This window comes from Sphaerodactylus townsendi, linkage group LG07 (genome assembly GCF_021028975.2).
Source record: "Sphaerodactylus townsendi isolate TG3544 linkage group LG07, MPM_Stown_v2.3, whole genome shotgun sequence".
NCBI classification, from domain to species: Eukaryota; Metazoa; Chordata; class Lepidosauria; order Squamata; family Sphaerodactylidae; genus Sphaerodactylus; species Sphaerodactylus townsendi.
This window is the reverse complement of record NC_059431.1, coordinates 35,964,146-35,987,798: the sequence shown is the minus strand read 5'-3', so window position 1 is coordinate 35,987,798 and position 23,653 is coordinate 35,964,146. Positions and strand designations below refer to the sequence as shown.

General features: G+C 40.0%; 1 protein-coding gene across 2 annotated transcripts; it reads right to left on the bottom strand.

Annotated features, from left to right (window-relative positions):
• Nucleotides 1-812: 812 nt before the first annotated feature.
• Nucleotides 813-23,653, bottom strand: WDR41 (WD repeat domain 41). Of its 2 annotated transcripts, XM_048503655.1 has the most exons (13): nt 23,369-23,639; nt 21,051-21,163; nt 16,961-17,009; nt 14,826-14,957; nt 13,294-13,356; nt 12,060-12,171; nt 11,173-11,235; nt 9,595-9,702; nt 7,934-8,115; nt 6,865-6,986; nt 4,528-4,616; nt 2,695-2,828; nt 813-1,147 (listed from the first exon to the last, which is right to left on the bottom strand). In XM_048503655.1, exons 1-13 carry the CDS (start codon nt 23,417-23,419, stop codon nt 995-997), a joined length of 1,371 nt encoding a protein of 456 aa, XP_048359612.1. In that variant the 5' UTR covers nt 23,420-23,639; the 3' UTR covers nt 813-994. The 2 variants fall into 2 exon arrangements, with proteins under 2 accessions (XP_048359612.1, XP_048359613.1); XM_048503656.1 differs by lacking the exon at nt 813-1,147 and having other exon boundaries at nt 2,695-2,827; nt 4,526-4,616; nt 23,369-23,653.

The following is a 23,653-nucleotide window of genomic DNA, read 5'->3' as shown; positions in this document are numbered from 1 at the left end:
GACCTATTAAAGACTGATCCTTATAACTTAATCACACTAGCCAACTGAAATAAAATAGAAATTTGGTGCAGAAAACACTGTGCTACTGGATTTTAAATTATTTTATTACCTGAAATATATATATGTAGTTAGAATACCAGAAGTACATTTCCAGCTTTAGGGAAAATGCAGTGTATGCTATGAATGTAAAATTCTTTGCTCATTCAGATGAGCCTCTTCTTGGGAGATTGGCTTCACATCAAAGAAAGCCTTCACAGCCACACGGAAAATATAGAGCTCCCCTCTAGTATTTTACCTTCTGATGACTCCGGGCTGTAGTGCATTTCACAAGTGACTCTCAACCTTTATCTCCATGTCTCCCATATAGGGCTCCTGATGTTGTTTTCTCAGAATAAGAAAAACAGCCAAATAGCATCAGATGGGAAGAACAGGCAGAAAGTTGAGAATGGCCAAGCATTGGTCACTTGCCGGTGATGTTCTGCCCATCCCTGCTATGCAGGATTTCTTATTGTCCAGGCGAAATTTCAGCAATACAAGGGACCTGAGCTTAACGCCCTACACGAGAAAGTTAACAGCTTTAACCTTTGTCAGCCTGGAGCACCTCAGGTTCCCAACATAACAAAATACGTACGCACACCTTAAGAGCAAGCAAGAATGTTTGGAAAAATATCACTGTAATACACGCTTGACGTTGTGGAGTAATCTCAAGATTACAATTGAAGTATAGAATTTAGAAAAGGAATTATATACTCATATAACATTGCTTCAAATCCTATGACAATTTCCAACTGTCTAATAATACCAACTACAGATTCAATGACAGCAAGACACATTTAATTATAAGAGTTTTAAGGAGTCAAGACAGACAATACAAATTTATTGTTAGCACTTGAAACTGTAACAGTGAAATTCCATGCATTGATTTCTCTGCATAGAGTTGTGTTGTACAATTTTATATCGTTTCGTATGTACACTTATCCCCCTTTCAATCATCTCAGGGCCCAAACTGCAAGTCTTCGCTTTGTTCTAATTTATGAAATAACATCAAGCTACGTATTCTAGACTCTTGTTCTCCATCTTTCCATAAAATAATGAGATGGTCAGCAGAGCAGGTTGCCAGACCATGTTCACCAAAATACAGGAACATCTGCAATGAAGACCACACAATTAACATCATGTAAATTTCTGGCCTTGTCAGCACCATAAAAGGTGGTCAAAATAGGTAATTCACCGAAAATGGCAAGCTGAAGATAATATGAAGTTTGATCCAAATCCTATCTTCTTGTGGAAAGCCCAGTTCATCAAAGGGATTTACAGTTCTCACTGCAGCACACTACAGTCGACTGCATTCCATGACATTTCCAAAAGTCCATAGATCTTAAAGAGCTGCTTCTACAGTGGCAGAGGGAGCTGCAAGAAGGGAGGAAGCAGCAAAGATCCACTCTGGAAGTGGTATTGCACAAGGTCCTCTAGATTAAAGCTTTTATAGACGGCCAAAAGTTCTCAAGAATCATTTTAATGAATACTAAGGTAAGATCGCTTGGTTCAAAGATGCCAAAGAAATTGGGAGGCATCTAGGCAGAATAGATCAAAGCAGCCAAGTGTTGGACCTTAATTTTAAAAATATTCAAGAACATTGCAACACAGATGCAAAAGAGTATGTTTCTAAAAGGCTTGGGCAGACTCTACAATGGTCTCGATTTCTTTCTTTGAATAGAAGACCACTACAACACATCCCATTTATATGAGATTTTCCTCAGTTTTAAAAGGAGGCTGGCATATGATGTTCAAGAAACACAAGTGTGAAATCTGGTGGACGCATTGGCTGTAGGTTTTATTTAACTGGGCATATTATATGACAAATATATAAGTAAAGGGGATGTGGGTTTGTTCAGCAGCAGCAAAACCAATGTAATGTTTTAATCAGAAAGATTCAGCAGTCTTATTCAGCTTCTTGCAGAATTATAAATTACACATCATTCTTTTGTTTACAATCATCTGGTTTCAATTAACTTAGATGAGCAAATTTATAATAAAATAAGGGGAGGGGAATAGCAAGGACTCAAGGGCCAGAGAATTTTTCTCCTTTCCCCAGCTGACTCCTTGTTTCACTACTGATTGCTTTCCGTTCCCTTGGCTATAGTTTTCTCCTTCATTTCCTAGTTCTTTTTCTTTCGCATGTCTTTCTGGCTGTTCCACCTTCTCTCACACCCACCTGTACTTCCTCTGCCTACTGTCACTGGCTCATCACTTCCAGCCTTCCCCCACCTGCCCTCCTCTCCCTTCTTTTCCCTCCCTTCCCCTCTCCCAATTTATCTCCATACACTGTCTAGCACCTTTTGCATTACTACAGTGACCCAAAATACCACCCAAAGGGGTTCGGGTATAATGGAGGAGGGGCAAGGTGAGAGAGAGAGATTTGCTTACACAGACATTTCTGTTTCGGGGAGGGCTAGTCCACTCCGAATCTTTGAATTTTTTTGCAAATCAGGTTTTCTCCCAAGTTTGTGGAAACAGCTACTACATTAATTTCACCTTGTGAACGCACCCCCAAAGATCAGATGAGGGCGAGCATTTTATCTTCCATTAATGGCGCACAGAAATCCAGTTAAATTACTGATGTTCACATAGAAACAATACTCAAACTAAAGGAATGCTGAAATTCATCCTTTACCATTTCCATTTCCAACAAACCTGCACAGCTGATGAGTGCCCAATCAAATCCCCAGTAAGATCCAAAGAATAAATTGTGGTGCTCTCTGGTGCCCTTTTAGCTGTATTGTTAGCTTGTTTGGTTGCTCTTCCAAATCCCCAAATATTAAAAAAACCTGGAACACAAATTACATCACACATTAGACAAAGCCAAAAGTACCTAAAAACCAAAAGGACTGTGTGTCTGACTAGACATACCTAGATAACTCAGGGTATGATATCTGCCCAAATAAACTAGATATACTAGGAGCAATATTCAAAACTGTTTTTCATAGGACTCCACAGCAGGCCAATACTATTCATGGCCGACTTGCTTCTTTTTGGGACCTTCCGCACTTACTGTGTTGTACCGGTTTCTACTCAGGTTCAACTAAGTGTATCTGCACTACAACCGAGCTCGACGTTGTCTTGTCTCTGTTCCCCCCGCTCGGAACCGCGACATCCCTGTCGCAGTTATGAACTGCGACTCGCTGGTGGAACAAGGTCGATATCGCTTCGAAGCTTCGAAATGCGGACACATCGAAACGACACCGCATCCATTCAACCAATCAGGAGCCGCTTCGTTCGCATAAGCAGAACGGGAGAGTCGTGACGGGCAGAGAGCGCGGCTTTTTTAATACAGTTTCCCTCACGTTTCGAAGCTACGATATCGAGATCGTTTCAAAGTGACGAGGAGAAATCACTGACTGGAAAATTTTGCGCCAAAGCTTCGTAGCTCCGACTGCGCCGGAAGTAGTTCAGCGTGTCAATGCTACGTAGCTGCGACGTACGGAAACTGTAAAAAAAAAAAACAAAGAACGTTCCCGTTTCCCTCCGTAACACAAGCGCCAATCACGATCGAGGAGCGAAACAGGTACCCGCCCACTTAGCTCGGTTCCAGGGGGCCAAGGAAGTTGCTGTGCGGACAGCCAGGAATCGCCCCCCATTGAAGGGAACCGAGTCGACCTTCACTCCCTTTTGTAGTGCGGAAACACCCTTTGAGAGCCAGCATGGTGTAGTGGTTCAAATTGGTGGACTCTAATCTGAAGAACTGAGTTTACCCACTCCTCCACATGAGCAAGGGGGTCTTATCTGGTGAACTGGATTTGTTTCCCCACTCCTACATCTCTGCTGGGTGGCCTTGGTCTAGTCACAGTTTTCCAAAACTCTCTCAGCCCCACCTACCTCATGAGGTGTTGGGGGGGGGGGCTCAGGGAGGAAGGGAAAGGAGTTTGTAAGTCTCTTTGTGTTTCCTTACAGGAGAGAAAGGGGGATATAAATCCAAACTCCTTTTTCTCATCTTTTTCTTCTTGGTTTGCTTTGGTCATGTGGCTGCACTACCCAGTCACAGAAAGCAGGATGTGATTGGTGACTAAAAATCTTTCACAAACCATGAATACATGGAAAGAAACTTCTCATCAGACAAACATTACTAGTCATAATCAGTGAAGGTTTTATATGCAAGCAACGACACTGTGGAAACCAGGCCACAAAGTTCTTCACCCATTTCCACATTTCGAAAATAATGCTTAACCTTCATCTGTCTAAGGAGACTTCCTCCAACAGAAAAGCCAATTAAGTTGAAGAAAAGCTCCAAATCTGAGCCAAAAGGGAAGGTGGGGTATACATCTTTTAAGAATTTTTTTTTTCTCATTGACGGGGAGGATAGGGGTAGGATCCACCCCACTGGCTATCACATGAACAGCTTCACACACACCAACAATGCAGGCTAAAGGCTACAGGCATTTTCAGTGCCCCGTGTAGCAAAACTCTTTCCCAGGACAATCCTCCTGTCCCCACCATTTTATGCAGACAATCCTCATTCTAGAGACAGACCTGATGGAACAGGCTCAGCTGTGAGTTGCTGCTTTTCTCTTAGTTCCCATATCCGAACACTGCCATCTTCTGAACATGATATTAATTGCCTGTCAAAACCAAATAAAATTTTTACATTTACAAATTTACATAGTAAATTTGGCCATTTTTAAAAAAAATCCATAAAATTAATCAAACCCCTGCATTACTTTTCATAAATATCAAGAACTAACACTCCCACTAAGACTACTTTTGGCAAAGTACCTCTCTGAGCTCCAAATGCATTTAAACTGGTGTGCACGGTTCCACCCTGACTCCAGTGATCTTTAACTTCTACAGCCACTGGGAATGGTCCTTCATCAGTTTGGAGTGCAGTGCTATCAATATGCTGAGGACACCAGCTCTGTTGTTCGTCTTAATCAAATCCAAGAGCAGCAGTGCAATCTCTGAACGGACGCCTGGGCATGCCTGTGACAGCCAATGCCGAAGCTTAATCTGGACAACACAGACTTTACAATAATCCAGGAATGTCAGTTTTGCCGGACTTCAAAGAGGTTTCACTGACAATGAGGAATAAGATGCATCGTCATTTTGCTATTAAATTCCTGGCCAGTAATGCCTCTTACTAGGCTACTCTTGTAAACTAGTTTCATGTACTTCACCGTTCTTTTGCTGTTCTAGTGGCTGTCCAGAGGCATATGGCCTATAGGGACATGGGGTGACCCATGTCCCCGGGGCACAGAGCTTTCATTACCAAAATGGTGAGTGCCCCAGCAGAATTCCATCAAGCCCCAGCCCCCCAACTCAGGAGCCGGCCTGCAGGGAAGCGGGAGGCAGGGGTGGGGCTCGGCAGCAGGAAGCTGCAGCACCTGTCTCGGCCACCCGCCACTGCCGAGCCCTGCCCCTCTGGTCTCCAAGCAGGCTGCCCCGCCCCCGGACCCCGCTCCTGAACCCTGAACCCTGCCCCCGAGCCCCACCCCCAGCCTCCATGCAGGCCCCTCCATGCAATAAGCCCCCCACCCTGCCCCTGAACCCCACCCCCTGGCCTTTGTGCAGGCTCTGGACGCTAGGAGCCAGCCTGCATGGAGGCCAGGGGTGGAGCTCAGCACCTCCAAGCCCTGCCTGTGTGGAGATCACAGGAGTGGGGGGGCACCCGGAAAAAGTTTCCCCCCGATGCACCTCTGTGGCTGACCAAACCTGGCACTTCAGAAAGTCTCATAGTACTAGCTGAAGAATTCTTGATTTTATTTTGATATTTTTAAGGACATTTGGGAATGAATTTAAGTGTTCAGAGTTTTACTGGTTTTATTATTTTTATGTGTCCAAACCATTTGGAATACCACTTGGGTACATTTAACTAGTATAAAATGCAAAATAAATGCAAAAATATGGTGCAATACCATTATAGGCGGATACTCTATGTTTTACCAATGGGAAATTTCTCAAAATTCTGTTTACCTACTGAATCCTAATGAATGGTTTTCAAACATATCACAGCATTAAAGCAAATTCTGATCTAGTTTGAGTATATTTTTATATACAGTGTCAGAAATTAGAATGTCTACAGTAAGTATACAGAGCCACAGGGTCACACACACAGCCATACGAATGATTACACACAGGGACTGTGTGTACTTTGGCCTTCCTGAACCTCTCTTCTACTCTTGTCCATGCCATTCCTGAGCTATCAGAGACTCTTCTGAGCCATGGAGGATGCAGCAAGGGAGGGAAAAGGAGATCTGCAGTCCCATGAGCAATACTACTAGTTTTTGCTCAACTGTGCTTCGTGATCCCAACATGTCAGGGTGCAATAAAATACACCAAGACAAAATAATATGAAGGACTGAAGTCATATTTGATGCAAATACAAAAAGTCATGTAAGATCATAGTCAAAGAAAACTGGCAATAGAAGGAAAACAGTGATATGATTACATTGTTTTTCATTTCAGAAGTTCATGAATTTCATGTTGCCTTTTCTACTTTATTATTAAAGACATAATGTAATGTAATATTTATACCATATAGCCCAAAACAGTTAGTTGTCATTTTTAGAGTGGAGTCTTCATGGTGTTTTTGTTTTGTTTTTTGCTAAATGAGATTATGGAACACACTTTTTTGCCCGTTCATTTCATATCATTGCAGTCATTCAGTATTAAAATTTCTGTTTCAAAAAGGGTAGTTCAGGAATAAGCTGGGCTTGTCTTTCTGAGAGGAGACTTACACATGGGAGACATGATTAGTGGAAGGGACATTATACAAAAGGAACAGTAGGGGTTTTCTGTCAACAATGAAAAACAGTCCTTATTACCGTTCATATGCTTATATATATGTTAGTGAATGAAAAGCTTAACTTGCACCTGTTTGGAACTTTCGTAATGTGCAGGACAGTGGAATCATGAGCAGTCCTCTGGAAGGCAATCACACGCTTCATTTGAAGGTGATACACGTATATGCCCTTTCCAACAGCAGCAAATACACACTGTCAAGAAAATCCAATAGAACATCTTAACAAAACAGACATAACACTATTATTTTGTGTAATGGATTTCCAGCAGGACTGTGACATTGTTAAGTTTATCAAATGACTAAGAAGGTAAAAGGTACGCTGCTCCTTAACATGTAATTACCACTATAATTGCTAAAATACCGCTTTGTGTTACGCCCCAATTGGAATAAAATATGATATTCCAACCACTAGTGATACCCAGTAAGTCACAAGACATTTAATTTCATTCTAGATCCTTTTCAAGGCCTTTAAAACATTCATGGACAGGAGAGAAGAACCTTCAAGTGATGGCAGGACATGGTTTATTCTGCAACCTTGCTACTTATTGCAATTTAACATGGTTTTGCTAATTACTGCGCTTCTATTGGGTCTTATGATGATATGAATACTATATCATCAAATTCAGGGTATTATTTTAATGGCTTTACTTTGTTATGCTGCTTTGAGGGTCCTGGCGGGCAGAAATGCAGTATACACATATAGATAAAAATTACCTGTTGCCATTCTGATTTATCAAAGTATATTGAAAAGGCAGCTTCAACTTGAGCTTTATCATGGAATGTGAACTATGAGAAACAACTACTTAAATAGCTGTCAAGTATCCACTAACATTAGCAATAGATGCAAAGTGATTTTTGCTCATGAATCCCATTTGGGACAATCCCCAGCCACAGAAAAGATTTAACTCGCTACTACTTTGATTTCTCAAAAACAGCACAGCCCATGCACATGGCACTATGCTATGTGTCTCATTCTAGTGTGTTCCATTTCCAGCCTGACAACAACACGGACACACGATCCCTTCCAGGAATGTCTCAACTACAAGCAACTACAAGCAACAAGCCCATATTCAGATAAGCATTTACTAATGAGGGTTATAGTTTTGATCCATCTAATTTTATGATGTTTAAGACGTTTACCTCTTCATCAGATGCTAAATGCTGAATTGAAATTTTATTTTGGCTATAGGACAATTTTATTTCTTGTTGTGGGTCCACATGAAGAGATGCATCCCAGTTGCATTCATATGCCTGCATTGTCCAGTCCAAAGCATCCCAGACTATCAGCTCACCCACATGGGAGCCTGTTGCAAACGCCAAATCTAGTAATAAAAAAAAATGAGATAACCCATAAAAAACAAATTCCAGATGAAAGGAAGTTTCTAAAAAATTAATCAAAAACAAAAACAAATTCCAGGGCATACACTAAACTAATTTGGCTGTATATGATCATGCTGTGTTTAATCCAGCAACAAAGAAAGAAAACAAGGGCACTATTCTGAATATCTCAATAAAATGATTGAGCAATTTCGCAGCTTCCTTTCCTGACAAGTAGGGATCTATGAGAGATTTTAATAGTGAAAAGTAGAACTTCATAGTCCTAGGTAAATATATAGCTGTAAATATACAGATGTAATGTGTCTTTCTACCTCTTTTATAGCATATGTAGTTGCTTAATAAAAGAAAGAAAATTTCATTACAGCTGGTTCAATGAACTTACCAGAAGAGCCAGACCATATGTTTATTAACAGCTAGTGACTAGCAGTTATCTCTTGAGCCAACCATAGCCTGGTGACGGGAAAGTATCAATCTCAGTTTCTTCTCAAACATGCCACTGTTACTTCTTCACTCTCTGCTACTGCCGCCACCCCCCCCCCCAACCCCCGATTCTGAAGTGGGAAAATACAGGCTGCTTCTAGGTCACAATCTCTTACTAGAAAAAACACATCAATACACCCTCTCAGTGCCCTCCTGCCTCCACTCTCTATTCCAGACACAAGACATTAAATTAGCGACTTAAAGTAATGCATAAAAGATCCCAGTCTACACAAATTTAATTAATCTATCTGCTGGCACACATACACAGTAATCATTTATGACCCAGAATGAAAGCAAAACTTCCCTGCATGATCACTAGAGACAATTCTTATTTGCCAGAGGCAAGGAGGCAAATGACTTTATTTAAAAAAAACACAAGGATGAATTTGCAGGGGCAGTTGTTCTAAATTTGCAGTTGTTCAAGAGATCAGGACTGCCAGAACTCACACTGCTGATCACTTTGGGGGTCATACATAGGTAATACAGGAGTATTTACATATGTGCTGTCAAGCTGGAACTGATTTACAACATCCCTAGGAACGGGCTTTCAAGGTAAGTGAGAAGCAGAAGTGGTTTGCTGCTGTTTTCCCCTGCAGAGTCTTCTAGGTGGTCTTCCATCCAACAACCAGCTCTTCTTAGATGCTGAAATCTGAGAAGATCGAGCTATACTACTCCACCTTCCTTCTGAAGTGAAGGAGTACCCCCCATGACTATTCTAGCTATGTTTGGTAAATGCTGTTTATCCCACAGAAATTTTTTACACTGGAAGCAGAGTTAATCTACTTAACTGGGTACATGACAGCTGCTATATCAGCTTGTTAATGGAAAATGTGTTCAAATTCTAAGAATATAAACAACCACCTTCAATTTGAGGAGATGCCAAAAAAGTCTGATCCAAAGTAGCTCTTCATTTTTAAAAACAAACAAAAACATTTTGGTAATTCACAGTACAGCACGGACAATAAAACTGGCAATAGTCTTACCACTGATGCTGATCAACGATAGAATATTATCTTGATGGTCAAGAAGTCGTTTTACTTCAAAGACATCCCATTCAGTTCCATCTTTGGAAGCTTTCAATCTAAGAATTACTGAGAAGAAAAAGGGAGACAAAATTTCTACAAAGGCAACATGATGTTTATTGTGAGACCAAATTGCCCTCAAGTTGCAATGACTTACGGCAACCTCAGCAAGGGGCTTTCAAGGCAAATGAGAAGCAGAGGTGGTCAGCCATTGCCTTCATCTGACTTTTGGAGGTCTCCCTTCCAAGTACCAACCCTGCTTAGCTTCTGAGATCTGATGAGATCAGGCTTTACTATACGGCCTTCCTTCCTCCATGTTTATGAGGATACTCCATTTTTGTCTGTATGTAGAAGAGATTTGTTCTGATCTTGTGGTCCATATACAATCAGCAGTGTCTCCAGCAATCATGCTGGTCATCTGACTGATGGAACAGTTGGTGACATAATTACATTCCCGCTTAAAAGATGTGGTGTCACGTATACATGGCTTGTTTGCCATGGCTTGGATGCCACAGAGAAGTGGGAATCACTCCTCACACACACACACACACAGTACTGTGGTACTTTCGTGTGCCTCCCAAGTTTTCTTGAAACCCTTTCCAAACCTGCTTTGATGCAATGTTTCAGGAAGATCGCAAGAAAGCCAGATTGGCACGGATTCTATTTTCCTTGCCCTGTCTCCTGAGGCAGCCATTTCCATTAGGGTTTTGTCTCTCTTTTCATCAGCAACTGATGTGCCATTATAGTAATCTGTATTTTATATCTATAGAGTGCAGAATTGCAATTCTGTCTACATTTAAGTGAATATTCAACATTTTGCTTTAGAAAACTGCAATTCACACTTATCTCCATAAATATGCTAAATAAAAATACTGTTTTCTAGCAAAATTATACATTATGCACGCTAAGCTTTTAAAACAATCATATAAGCTTTTAAAACAATTATATCTAAATAAGAAAGTGTTAAATATATTTCGTTTTTACTCCAAAATTCCTGCCCCCTTTCTTTAAAAAAACTGAAAAGTATGTCCCCCCTCTCCCTTGGGAGTCAAAACAGGGGTTTTTCAGTGACAGAGTCAGTTATTGTATAAAGTGTGCAATATAAATAAACAGCCTGGAAACGACAAAAATCCACCAGGGGTAACATATATGCTAAAAGTATACTCTTAGGGGCTACAAAATTGTAGGGGATTTATATAAAAAGATACCAATTTATCTGCAAGTCCAACTTTAACTGCAACCAAACTAGTGTGAAGAATCCAAACAGCCACCCAGCAATAGTTTGGGAATGTCCTTATCAAAGGAAAAAGACATTACAAATTGATTCTTACTACTGAAAAGAGTGTTTGCTAGTTGAGAAATTCAAGCAAAAAATCCCTTAAGTGAACAGAACTGGTCAGGCAGATATTTCGCTTCTGGCCTATGGTTAGAAATAGGTATAAGGCAAGTTTTCCACCATTCTAAAATAGTATTCTTAAAATGTATGATTGTGAATAAAAACTTAAGTATGCCTCCTTCAGTATTTATGGTGATACTCACTCAATTCTTTTCCAACAGCTGCCGCCACACAATTTTTCGGCAGTTCAATCATTGCACTTATATCTTTATTAAAAGAGACACAAATATATTTCATTACAAGCTAAAAGTTAACACAACATCCCAATAGTGATTTATCCAGAAAAGCATTCGTCCGCCACACAAGGGAGCTACTTAAAACTACCAAGTTACAGTTACCTTTACTTCCAGAAAGTTAATTCTTGCTAAAGAAAATTTGAAATCAGGACTATGAATACCACAACTGTGAACTAGAAAATTACCAACTGTTATAATAATTAATAATTTTATTATTCAAAATTATAACAATAAATAATAACAGCCTATTACTAAACCATATGAAACTTTGTGCTTTTAAGGTAGCATATTTGTTCAACTTGTAAACTACAGAAGTAGAATTCAATTCTTTAACAGCCTTTCCAAAAAATTCTTATAAGAGAATATTGTAAAAGAAATATGTAATTTTAGTAAGTCAATGCTTATTTAAGATACAATACTTACATAGTTGCTTGAAATCTTACATTTAAAGTGTACTCCTTGAGTACATGACTTACATGGAAAGAATCTAATTTCATTTGCAAAGAGATATATATTAATTTGGTGATTTAAACATATTGACCTAGCTCAGTTAAGTTAATGTACAGTTACTGAAGTTTGACATATTCTAAAATTCATAGGACACAGGAGACCCAGAGTACTTTTAATTCAAAAATGATTACAGTGACATTTTTAAAATAGAGGGCAGTTTTAATATATGTTATCTTTAGAATTAAAGAGTCTCTCCCAAGCTGATTTTGTATCATCATGTAGATCCATTTTACCGGCACTTTGTCTTCACTAAAGACTAATTAAGTGTTTTGGGGTTTTTTTACCTGAATCAGTAAGATGACTTGTCTTACACAACAGATCTAATTCTCGGTTCCAAACGCAAAGATCACTCCCTCCAGATAACCATACATCCAGCCGTTGAAGAACAGTCAAACACTGTAGAACCAAATTAGATCATCAGATATGTGCCCAATAACTAAGTTATTTAGAGATTTTTTCAACGACAATTATCAACTTTACATAGTAAGAGTTCAGCTCTTTTGAACTACATCTTAAGCACAATTTTCCAGAAATATACATAAAATATACAGAGGATATTACACCTCTTATGAAGCAGAAAGGAGGATTAATTAACAGATACTTGACATACAATGATTTCAGTGAACAGGACACAAGGTAGATCTAAGACCTGACTTTTTTACAACTAAACCTTTTAAAGCCTTTTGACAGCAGAGGACAGTACATAACAGCCGTCAACTTCTTATTTTCATATCACACCCATGGACAATTTAAAAAAAGAATTCTATCAAAAGAAAGCCTCTAATAATGGGAACACAAGTACTAGCCAGGATGCTTAATCTCTGGAATTTCTCTAGCTTTCAAAACTATATTAGTTTAAATCCAAAATTATTTTTTTATAAAGCATGAAAGTGGTATCAGACCAGTTCTGATACTTTAACTTTGTCATGTGACATGATGAAATTATCTAAATCATCAAGTGGTATTCAATTGGTACTAAGAGGGCCCCCTACATGGCATTTCTTCTAAATGGCAGAAGAGCAATGGAGGATGCTACATTAAGTGGCAGAATAGAAGTTACTGTTGGTTATTTACTTTGCTCATTGGAATAGAATACATATGGGCAATATTAAAATAAACTAATAATGAACTGAAAAATAAAAATAAGTAATACTGCGTAGGAACTAGGAATTCTCAGATCTCACTATGGACCATCTCCATAGTATACCAATTTCAGAAAAGATGGAAATCGCTGTAAATGAAACCTGTAGGCCTCATTCATGACCCAGTAGTTGCACAGGGGATTGTACCTTTTTAGAGTAAATATAGGAGGATGCAAGAGAAACCAGGTATAGCCCTCCAAGTAGCCCAACTGCTCTGAAAACACATGCTGTTAAAAATTATGAAGGGCAAAAAAACAGACCAAATACAGTTACCTGAGCTCTCCTCAGTCATTGTGGGATTCTCTGACTGGGTGATACAGTGTGCAAAATCAAAGTCACAACGTGTAAAATCAAAGTCACATGTATTTTCACTTACCTTTACAGTGGAATGAAAGCAGGATACTTTATGAATTTGCCTACCGTTGTCACAATCCCACACCCAATTTTGTTAATTAAGGAACAGAAGACAGCAACAAAGTTAACATTACCATTACAAAGTAAACCTACTATGTCTCATGCCAATCACAAAAGCAATAAAAACAGGCCTCCTACAGAGGAGGCAGAGTATTCCACAGCATAGTGAGGACTGAATATGCTCCAGTAGCACAGAATGTTGTGTGAAGTACAGACTCTGTTACAGGACATGGGAATAAGCCTACTCATGACCCTAAAAGCAAACAGGATCCTGGAAATCATGACAGTGGCAGAAGGATTGGCAAATTGTTCACACCACCCAAGATTTCTTGCAGGCCCACAGCTTGTCACTGTATCTGGGTGCAACACACCACTCATGAAAGCATCAAATCAAAGCAACCAAAATACACAGGGTTCCTACATACTCAAGGATTCAAAGGTATACAGAAATATATTGCTAAAATAGTTTTTTAAAGCAACGGCCTACTAACATTTGAGTGTGACCCAGGAGGCACGGAATACTCAAAGCAGTTGAGTCAGTTCAAGAGGAGCAAGGAAAGATGGAGATAAGTTAGTCTGCCAAAGCCCTTAAGAGATAGTGCATTGGAGGGGAAGATTTAGGGGCATATCAGGGGAAATGTCTGAATTATTTATCACTCCTTTCCTTTTGCATTGTGGGCCCTAGCTTGCTCCCCTCTAATTCCAAGCTTCCTAGTCAGGTGCCAAACAGCAAGGTAGGGGACCAGGACTACTCATAAACACAGCAGGGACTCCCCAGATACATAGAAAAATCAGTACATTATGTACATTACAGTACATATGACTCAGTACATTAAAAGAAGCTGCTTTTAAAAAAAAGAAAATACTGTGATGAGGATTCAGACATAAAATGCTGAAGCAATGTCAATAAAAAGGGAGCAGGGGGCGGGGAGACAGAGGAGAAGGAGATCAAGCCCTCTAAAAATATGTTCTACCCTGGAAGGAAAGATTTCACAACAAGTTGTTCCTCCTGCAATTCCTCCAAGTTATATGTATTCAGGACTGCTTTCACTGCTTTCTTTCACTGTGATCCCAATTTCCCCAGCAAGGGTATGACTGCTCGTGCACCTAAGGGTACACAACAAACATCTCCTTCAACACATGGGGGGCGGGGGGGCAGACTGCACAACAGACTGCACAACATCTCTCAACAGAAGCTCCTACTGAACATGCAACCTGCAAGATTTTCACTCCCTACTGAATCTATCTGCACATACAGCGAAGGAGCTCCGCATGCAAAAAGAATTTTCTCCACGTGGACCGCTTTTTCCTCGAATGGATGAAGCACTGAATTTTTTTCTTTTCAATTCATCATCTCAGACAGAAATGTGGCCAGTGCCGCAGAGTCCCAAATACTGAAACTTAAGAAGTAACCACAATCCACTCTGATGCACAGCTCATCTCTTAATTTATCCCACCAATGTGTAGCCTAATTATACTCAAATTAAAGGATACAATAACAGCCCGATCTGCACCTGCTGTCAAAATCATATGACATTTTTCCTCACAAGCATCAGATACAGGAAAAGCAGCAAGAGCTGTGATTTTTTGAGTGTGCGCATGTAGCTCAAACAACTTCTCTCCAGTCTGGAAAAGAAAAGAAAAATGTGCTGAGTGTAGACAAAATACTATAAAAGATAAATATAAATAACTCGGGCATTCAAAAATGAAATTCTATATTAAGTTTCATTTCTAGCTATTTGTTACAACAAAAGCTAATACTCTTTAAAAACTAATCAGCATTTTAGTCTTTATGCTGTAAATCATATATTTATAGGGGGGTTAATATAATCATGTGATTGTGAGCCAAAGTAAAATTCCATCATCTTCATAAAATAAAAAATCACTCCATGTAGGGCAGCTCTGGAAATACATCCATGAATTTGAGAGACTTATGTAATTCTTTATATTTGAAATAAAACAATGTAACATATGTCGATAGTAAAGAAATATGTATCAGACTACTAGTCCAAGTCCAGAACCCCATTTTATAAACTGATCCCCTTTTAAAGTCAGCTAAACTAGCGGCCATCACAACATCCTGTAACAATAAACTGTGCAAGCAAAGTGAAAAGTTTTGAGCACAAAAGTATTTCCTTTTGTCTGTCCCGAATCTAGTGGAATGGGATGGAAATAAAAAGTTCTTGCTATTCATTTTTCCCACCCCATGCATAATTTTGTGAAATTTCTGTTAGGTGTTCCCTATCCACTTTGACTTTTCTCTAAAAAAAGAAAAGTTAGAAACTCTTTAGCCTTTCCTCACAGATGCTCCAAATCCTTTATTATTTTGGTCCCAGCTTTTCCAGTTCTGCCTTGGATAGCGCAGGCTAACCTCGTCTCATCAGACCTTGTGAGCTAAGCAAGGTCAACCCTGGTCAACATTTGGATGGGAAACCACCAAGGAATACCAGGCAAATCACCTGTGAGCATCTCTTGCCTTGAAAACTCAATAGGGTTATATGTCAGCTGCAATTTGATAGCATACATACACACACACCTATACGTTCTTTAGGCATGCAACCAGAACTATATTAACAGTGCAATCCACCGGGGGGGGGGGGGGCGTGCTGTTCGGCAGTTGCTAGGAGGTGGCACCACCAAGGCACCTCCTAAGGTGTTTCAGACAGCACCAAGAATATAAAAACTGGAAAAATTCCCTGGCCGACCTGAAAAACCCTACTGCCACCCAATGGTTTCGCCACATTTAAACATGACCTCCCCAGGTTGTGTAGGAGGGGGTTCCAGCCCAAATCCCTATGCAAGCCAACTAAAATCAACTTCATCCCCCCCCCCACGGAACACGCCAGACCACCTCCACCTGTGCTGGCACCACCTTTCACAGCGGAAGAGCATTAGCATGCACAGCAGCTCCTGGGTTTGGGCACCACACAGTTGTACTGCATCCTGCTACCAGCATATTAGCCACTCTACTGGTGCATTTGACCCTTGTGTTGGCAGAGCAGGCATCCATGTTGGTACACCCTTGGCCACTTCAAAGAGTCCATTCCCCCCAACCCCTCGGTGAATTGCACTGTCTGTATTCTACATGCATCTGTACCACAGATTCCAGATCATTTATGAACAAATTAAATAGTAATTTCAGGCCTCTTATCTGGTGCCTATTTATAAGAGAAATGCATTAGAGCCTACTTATACTAGAGTGGGTCCCATTCCTCCTGCAATTTCTGCAAATAGACAACAATGGTGTATGACAATATCAATTTGATCCATTTTCACATGCTGAATCGAGATCTGAAAGGTGGGAAGAAATATTTTTACGGAAGGCTTACATCAATAGGGGGATTTTTACACTGGACCAATTTATAGTTTATGATGATGAGTTTTTGCCATTTTCTCAAATTTTCAGTTCTGACAGTAAATTTATATGTTGGCAATACAAAAGCTTAAATGGAATGGCCCCAATTTGAACTTCACCCAGTCCATGCCTATATTATTATTACTAATTATCATTATTTGTATGTACTGTTATTCTTTCTCTTGTGAGTGCCTATATAGGTGCAAAAAGCCATTAAAAGAAATTACATTCACTAAACTAAAGATATTCAATATATTTCTAAATACACACAAACCTGAGCATTCCACAAACATACAATTCCATCATCACCTGCAGAGGCAAACCTGGTAAACAACAAATCAAAAATCAAACATATATATTTGGAGGATATGTTGCTTATAGTTAAATAGTAACTAAAGGCATGAAAGGTACTTAACAATAACTTCTAAATAAGCTTGTTGTTAAATGTAGACAGTCATATTTTACCCAAAACTGATGGTTCAGGGGTCTGCAACCTGCGGCTCTCTAGATGTTCATGGACTACAAATCCCATCAACCCCTGCCAGCATGGATGTGCCATGCTGGCAGGTAAGAGATTGGATGATCCATGATTATCTGGAGAGCCACTGGTTGAACCTGGACTAAACCTGATTCAACTGGTAATATCCTAAAAAATCTTCACAAATACAAACAAGATTTTTTTAAAACATACTGGTTTGCCTAGAAGAAAATTAATTCCAGTACAAATAAAATGCCAACCATACAGCATTACTTTTAAAAAAGCAAACCCCCAAAGTAAATATCATAACATGAAAAACCTACACAATTAGTACATTTCTCTTTCATTACATTTTTTACAAATGGAAGATAATGCAAATTGATAACAGTAGACCACAGAAACTGTTTCTAACACGCTGCTTAAATTAGAAAAAACATGAACCTTATATCCCCCCCTTTCTCTCCTGGAGAGAGAACATCTGGAGAGCCACAAGTTGCAGACCCCTGGTTCAACTTTAATTAATATCTAAAATCTTCACAAATACAAACAAATACTCTCCTGTACACAAATACTCTCCTGTAGGAGACTCAAAGGCAGTGGTTCTCAACCTTCCTAATGCTGTGGCCCTTTAATACAGTTCCTCATGTTGTGGTGACCCCCAACCCTAACATTTATCCATTTTACAGATGGAGAACACTGATGCAGAGAGTCTTAGGCAATCTCTGTGAAAGGGTCGTTCGACCCCCAAAGGGGTCCCGACCCCCAGGTTGAGAACCACTGCTCAAAGGGGCTTACAATCTCCTTGCCCTTTCCCACTCACAACAAACACCCTGTAAGGTGGGTGGGGCTGAGAGAGCTCCAAAAATCTGTGACTAGCCACAGGTCATCCAGCTGCCCTGTGTGGGAGTTCACAGGCTAATCTGAATTCCCCAGATAAGCCTCCACAGCTCAAGCGGCAGAGCAGGGAATCCAACCTGGTTTCTCCAAATTAGAATGCATCTGCTCTTAACCACTACGCCACTGCTGCTGATTCCCACCGGACTCATAATACTGATCATGCAAGTAGTGATAACATAGGAACAGGCCAAGTTTTAGGGCAATGTGTAATTTAACAGCTGTGCTACACACTGTGCAGACAAAACTGCAGTTCTGTTGAGCATACTGTTGGTAGGGAGTTGCAGCAATCCCAGGTGCTGCATGTTCTCATAACATAAATGTTTACAAATACATCTTGATGACTTTAAATGCCTTATGTGCACACCTAAAAATATAAATGTTAGTAATTTCGGTGCAGATAAGCAACAGTTGCTAATTAGATTAGTTTAAATCTGAACCTTTGTGTTCTATTAACAACATTGTTATTTCACGGCCTGAGAGAACTGACATATTGTGAAAATACAGTGTGTGTACCTCAGTGTAAAAAAAATACACTTGCTTTTCTTTAAAAATCATTAGAAATATGAAGCACAGGATTTCATGTGAAAGGGCTCGTGGCAAAACTCTCAATCCTGCAGATGGATTCTTTTCACCAAGCTGGTGTTTCATGGGTCACCTGATTCTTTTCCAGTCATGATCACCATCCTCTATAACCTTGTCTGTTTCCTGCAGGAGCAATGAATGGTCAAACGAGCAACAGAAAAAGCTATTCTTAAGATGTGTTATGAATTCAGTCTAGTTTAATGTGTCAAATGCCAGAGTATTACTTGCAACTGTATCTCATTCCATTTTTTGGAAGACTCTTGCTGAGGCTTAGCCTTCTTTAGTGATCTTGCAATCAATATGACCCTCTCTTCATGTTCAAAAACAAAAAAAGAAAACAAGTGAAAAGCAGCTGTCTGTTAGGTTGATACAGGATTTATTTAGTATCTTCAGAAACCAATCTGAGAAAATTTTCCACTCGCTGGTTTTAGTTGAGCCACCGAGAAAACAAGAAAATCCTCCTGCAAAATTCCCAATAAGATGATATTATCTAAAGAGCTGAAGCGTGACACCTGGCTTACAATAGTTGACAAAATGCACTGAAAGAACTATGAAAACTAAATGAAAACCGTTGCAGAAACCCAGGAACAATGCTAATTGCAACAGAAAGAACTGAATAAGACAGTGGGATCCAGTTAAACAATGTATTTAATGAATATGACAGTAAATTGAATTAGAAAACCCAGCTGATCTACACTGCTCAAGGAATATGGAATGCTTTGTTCTTATAGGCAAATATGCTATTATTTCGTGGGGGGAGGGGAAGAGATCTGTCTCTTTCTCAAGAATCTGCCCATAAAACACACATTGCTTTGAACAGATAAGCACACACAAAGCCACCTTATACTGAATAGGGGCATCAGTCCATCAAGATCAGCATTCGGCACTCAGACTGGCAGTGGCTCTCCAGGGTCTCACACAGAGGTCTTTCACATCACCTACCACCTGATCCTTTTAGCTGGAGATGACCAGGACTTTCTTCATGCCAAGCAGATGTTCTACCATTGAGCCACAGTTCATCCCCTTTTGAATCTGTTGGAAATTTTCTTCTAAAAAAATCTCAAGCAATCTGACTATAATATTAATCAAGAATGGTTTTCAAGGACTTCAGGATTCAGCTTTTCCTCTTTAATAGTGGGGAATAATTCTTTGTGTGTGATACAGGACAAATGAAGGATACATCTGTGATATCAACCTCTGGTTTCCACGAAGACATAACTGGCAAAGATATCACTTGGCTTATTTATATAACAAATATACTTCTTGTGTCACTTAAGGTACATATGGTTCAATCAGACTAGAGTACATATAGCAAATTAACTGCCACTAAGATGTCTAATTAAATTAATCACGACAAAGTTTCACTGAAAGCAATTTACGAATGTTTTATTTGTCATGACTAACTTTGGCTGGATTGGGCCAGAGTGTATGGATAGGACATGGAACATTATATGTAGGAGAAATGGTTACCCTAATTTCTGACAGGTAGAACAGACACCCATAAAAACAGAATGAGGCACATAAAGCTGTGTAAAATATTAAATAAAAATAAAATTGTAATGTGACTTTCATATAAGTGTGGCTTTCATGTGAATGTGGTTTTCATAAAAAGTTAAAAACATCACACATAGAATGATAAATATTGGAAAGTTAAAAACTTCACACACATAAACACAAATATCGGAAGCGGAATGAACTATTTTGCTGTGCCCATCTGATCCAACTTTGGTCAATGACTCCAGTAGGACAGAATAATGTTGAAACTGCAAAGATAGTGATAGCGGTGCGTTGGAAGATTTATTTTATGACACAATAGCTAAGCCAATTGACAGAGGTGGTTTGCAATCCAAAGGCAACAGGCAGTCTGAAGAAGGTGGCATATAGCAGAGACTTGAAAGATATAAAACATGAGAGATGTATTCACCAAAAGGCTTCAGTTTGTCAGCTGTTACTATATTACACAAAGGTAATTATCACAAAGCATTATTTTTAAAAAGTATCGGCCTCCAAACACACAAGATGGTTGTGGTTTATTATATTCTAACATCACATCACATGAAGTAGTTATAGCCTGCAGCCAAATGTAGGCATGAAAACTACTCAGAACTGCACTAGGAGAAAAATATAGCTTCAGGAATTCATAAGTAAGCTGCACTAAAGTTCAGTATTTGAACTGCTAGTGTTCGGGAGAAGAATATTTCACTGAAAGCATACCATGAGCATGTTTTAATTAGAGTTCAGCTAAAATGTCTTTAATGCTTTTGTACATCTCATCCCATGTGATTTCTTTATCCAAACTACCTGTCAATTTTTCTTCAGTGTAGGGAAGAAAAAAACAGACATCCATTTTAAAGGCCTTGACTGAAGTACTATGGTACAAAAAGACATTATAAAAGTAATATCTTACCTGTAATCATCTACTGGCACTAGAAACCGCACAATATCATGATGACCTTTTAGCACAAGAAGCTCAGTGTAGGGATTTTGTGCTTGCTCTTCACCTAAGGTCTGCACAGATTTCTAGAAATCCATAAAGTCAGAAAAATAAACCCATAAACCAGTAAATTTGTTGTATTAGGTGCTTTAAAATCAATAAACGTTGTTCATTTTGTACACTGCAGATAGGACAGCACCCACCAGCTATAACTCCCATCAAGTAAAGTAGCAGTCAAGTGTATTTTGTAAATCCCTGATAAATGTAATATATTAATTTTGGACTGTATTTTTCCACATTGTAAATATGACAAGGGATTGCCAGCCATAAAGTTTAGGATTTCTCCTACTGTTCCATCCACCGCTCTGCCTAATATAACCCTGACTAAACAAACAGAAAGGCACTCAGGACCTCAGAGGCACTAATCTTCCTTAACAGGTCTTCACAGTCACCATTATTTATATATTTATATTCCACCTTTCTCCCCAGTGGGATCCCAAAGTGCCTTACACTGCTCTCCCCTTCTCCTCTCCTCAATTTCATCCTCACATCAACCTTGTGAAATAAAGGTCAGGGTAAGAGTGTACGACTGACTCAGAGTCATCCAGCAAGCTTCCACAGCATGACAACCATAGAAGTGGTCCAGTAAAAACATGAACTAAAATATGGATCACGCTGTGCTCTCAATTTGTACTGGTTGAAGCCTAGTCTGGTACCATGGAAGATTTTATTCCATTATTATGAACTGATTATTTCCTTGATAAAAGTCAAAAAAAATGTTAACACTGAGTCCTGCTAGCATGGATGACCTGTGGATGCTTCAACCCAGCAACTGATAGACCACAGTGGGTTTCAGTATGCCCTCAGGGATTCACTGATTGCCAGTAATGCTCTAACCACTCCAGTGGTCTTTTGGGAACTGACATAGCTGAATAACATAATTCCTATAAGTGCTCTCTCCCACTGGTTGCAGCCCACATTGCTCTTTGATATATAAGGGGAAGCTACAGACAACAAAAAAGCAGGGATAAAGGAAAGCTAAAGAAAACTTCAGGCTGAATTTACATTCTGTAGCCCACTGCATGGCAGTGACAATGAAGAATTATGCTTTTCAATTGTTGTCTCATTTGCTTAATGCTGACACATCCAATCCAAATAATAAAATCTTTATGAGATGTCCCCAGTCTTGTTCCATCACCTTTGTTAAAACTCATTTGTTGTTGCTTGGGAATCTAAAGAAGTCCTTAGAGCAGGGTGAGCAACCATTCTTGGCTCATTCTAACTAACTGGGAGAAGCTGGCACTTTAATGTTATTGCTAACACATTTATCTGAGCAAAGACGTGGTCCCTGAGCCTCTCAAGGAGGCCATGGTACACACACGGCAAGAATAAATAATTAAGTTCCCTCTCTGAATTCTCTGTATCCAGGAAATTACTAGTTTTCAATATAACTTCTTGGATGAAGCAGGACTAGAGTGAAGAGAGCTGGATGGTTCCACGTTCTTTCAAACAGGACAGATTTTCTGGACCCATTCCAATCCAGTGTTGAGTCTTGATTTTTTTTCCCAGGGAGGGAGGTATTGTGCCAGTTGCATGGACCTCTGTAAAGCCACACACCATTTATGTCCTTGTTTTATTTTTCATGTACCTCTCAACTGTTTTCAATACTATCAACCGAGCACTATGTTCTTTTAAGTGTCTTCTCACACCTGCCAACAGGCTCCCCAGTGGTTCCACAGGGAGAGTTTTAAAAAAACCATCTCGACAACAGCCAGTCAACTCCATGTAAGTTACCTAGTAAAATTTCACAAAGTTCTACCTCCTTCCCTATGCCCCATCCAACATCTACCAAAAAAAAAAAAAAAAAACCAGAGTAGAACTATAACCTTGTAAACACTTTCCTGGGAGCAAGAGCCACTGAATACAGTGGTACCTCCCATGTCTCCCTCCCTCCCCTCTCAAAGGATTGCATTGTGTCACGTCGTGTCATTTGACCGGAGCCTCGGTTTTAATGCAGCCGCTGCAGCCCCAAAGTTAAAAACAAAGTTCCCCTTTCTTTGCATGCAAAATTGACAGCGGCTCAGGTCTACAGCAGCTGCCAGACGTGCACCTGTTACTGCGCCAAAAGGTATAACTCAACAAGGGTGGGAGAGAGAGGCGAAACTGAGCCGCACCAAGCCCTGACGTGACAGCAATGGCATGACAGCTTCCAGTCCCGGTGCTGAACACTGTGGGGCCGGAACAGCACCCTCACAACCAGCCCCTCCGAGGTCCCTCGATGGGCTTATTACCTCGGCCAGTCCTTGCGGCTCGCGACCCCCGCCTATCAGCCACCGCAGCATTGCAGAGGCGGAGTTCAAACAGCGGGGCTTCTCCCGCTTGCGTTGCCAGGATACCCCAGACCCTTTCCGCACAGTCAGTCAGCTGACATCCGAAACCCATCCCGGTCTTTCTGGTTGGAAATGCGCATGCCTGGTGCGGGTGCAAGTCACCGCCTGGTCTGTAGAACTGTTTGTTTGAGCCCAGAACAGCTTCCTCGACTAATCGATTGCCGAATCTTTAGAACGACGGGAACA

What these genes read in the sequence shown, in the direction of transcription:
- WDR41 (XM_048503655.1), bottom strand. Translation starts at nt 23,419, where the DNA reads ATGCTGCGGTGGCTGATAGGCGGGGGTCGCGAGCCGCAAGGACTGGCC. An exon ending in AGCCGCAAGGACTGGCCGAG is followed by an intron (nt 21,164 to 23,368) that starts GTAATAAGCCCA and finishes ATGGATTTCTAG; the next exon opens with AAATCTGTGCAGACCTTAGG. An exon ending in ATTTAGCATCTGATGAAGAG is followed by an intron (nt 6,987 to 7,933) that starts GTAAACGTCTTA and finishes TTTTCTTGACAG; the next exon opens with TGTGTATTTGCTGCTGTTGG.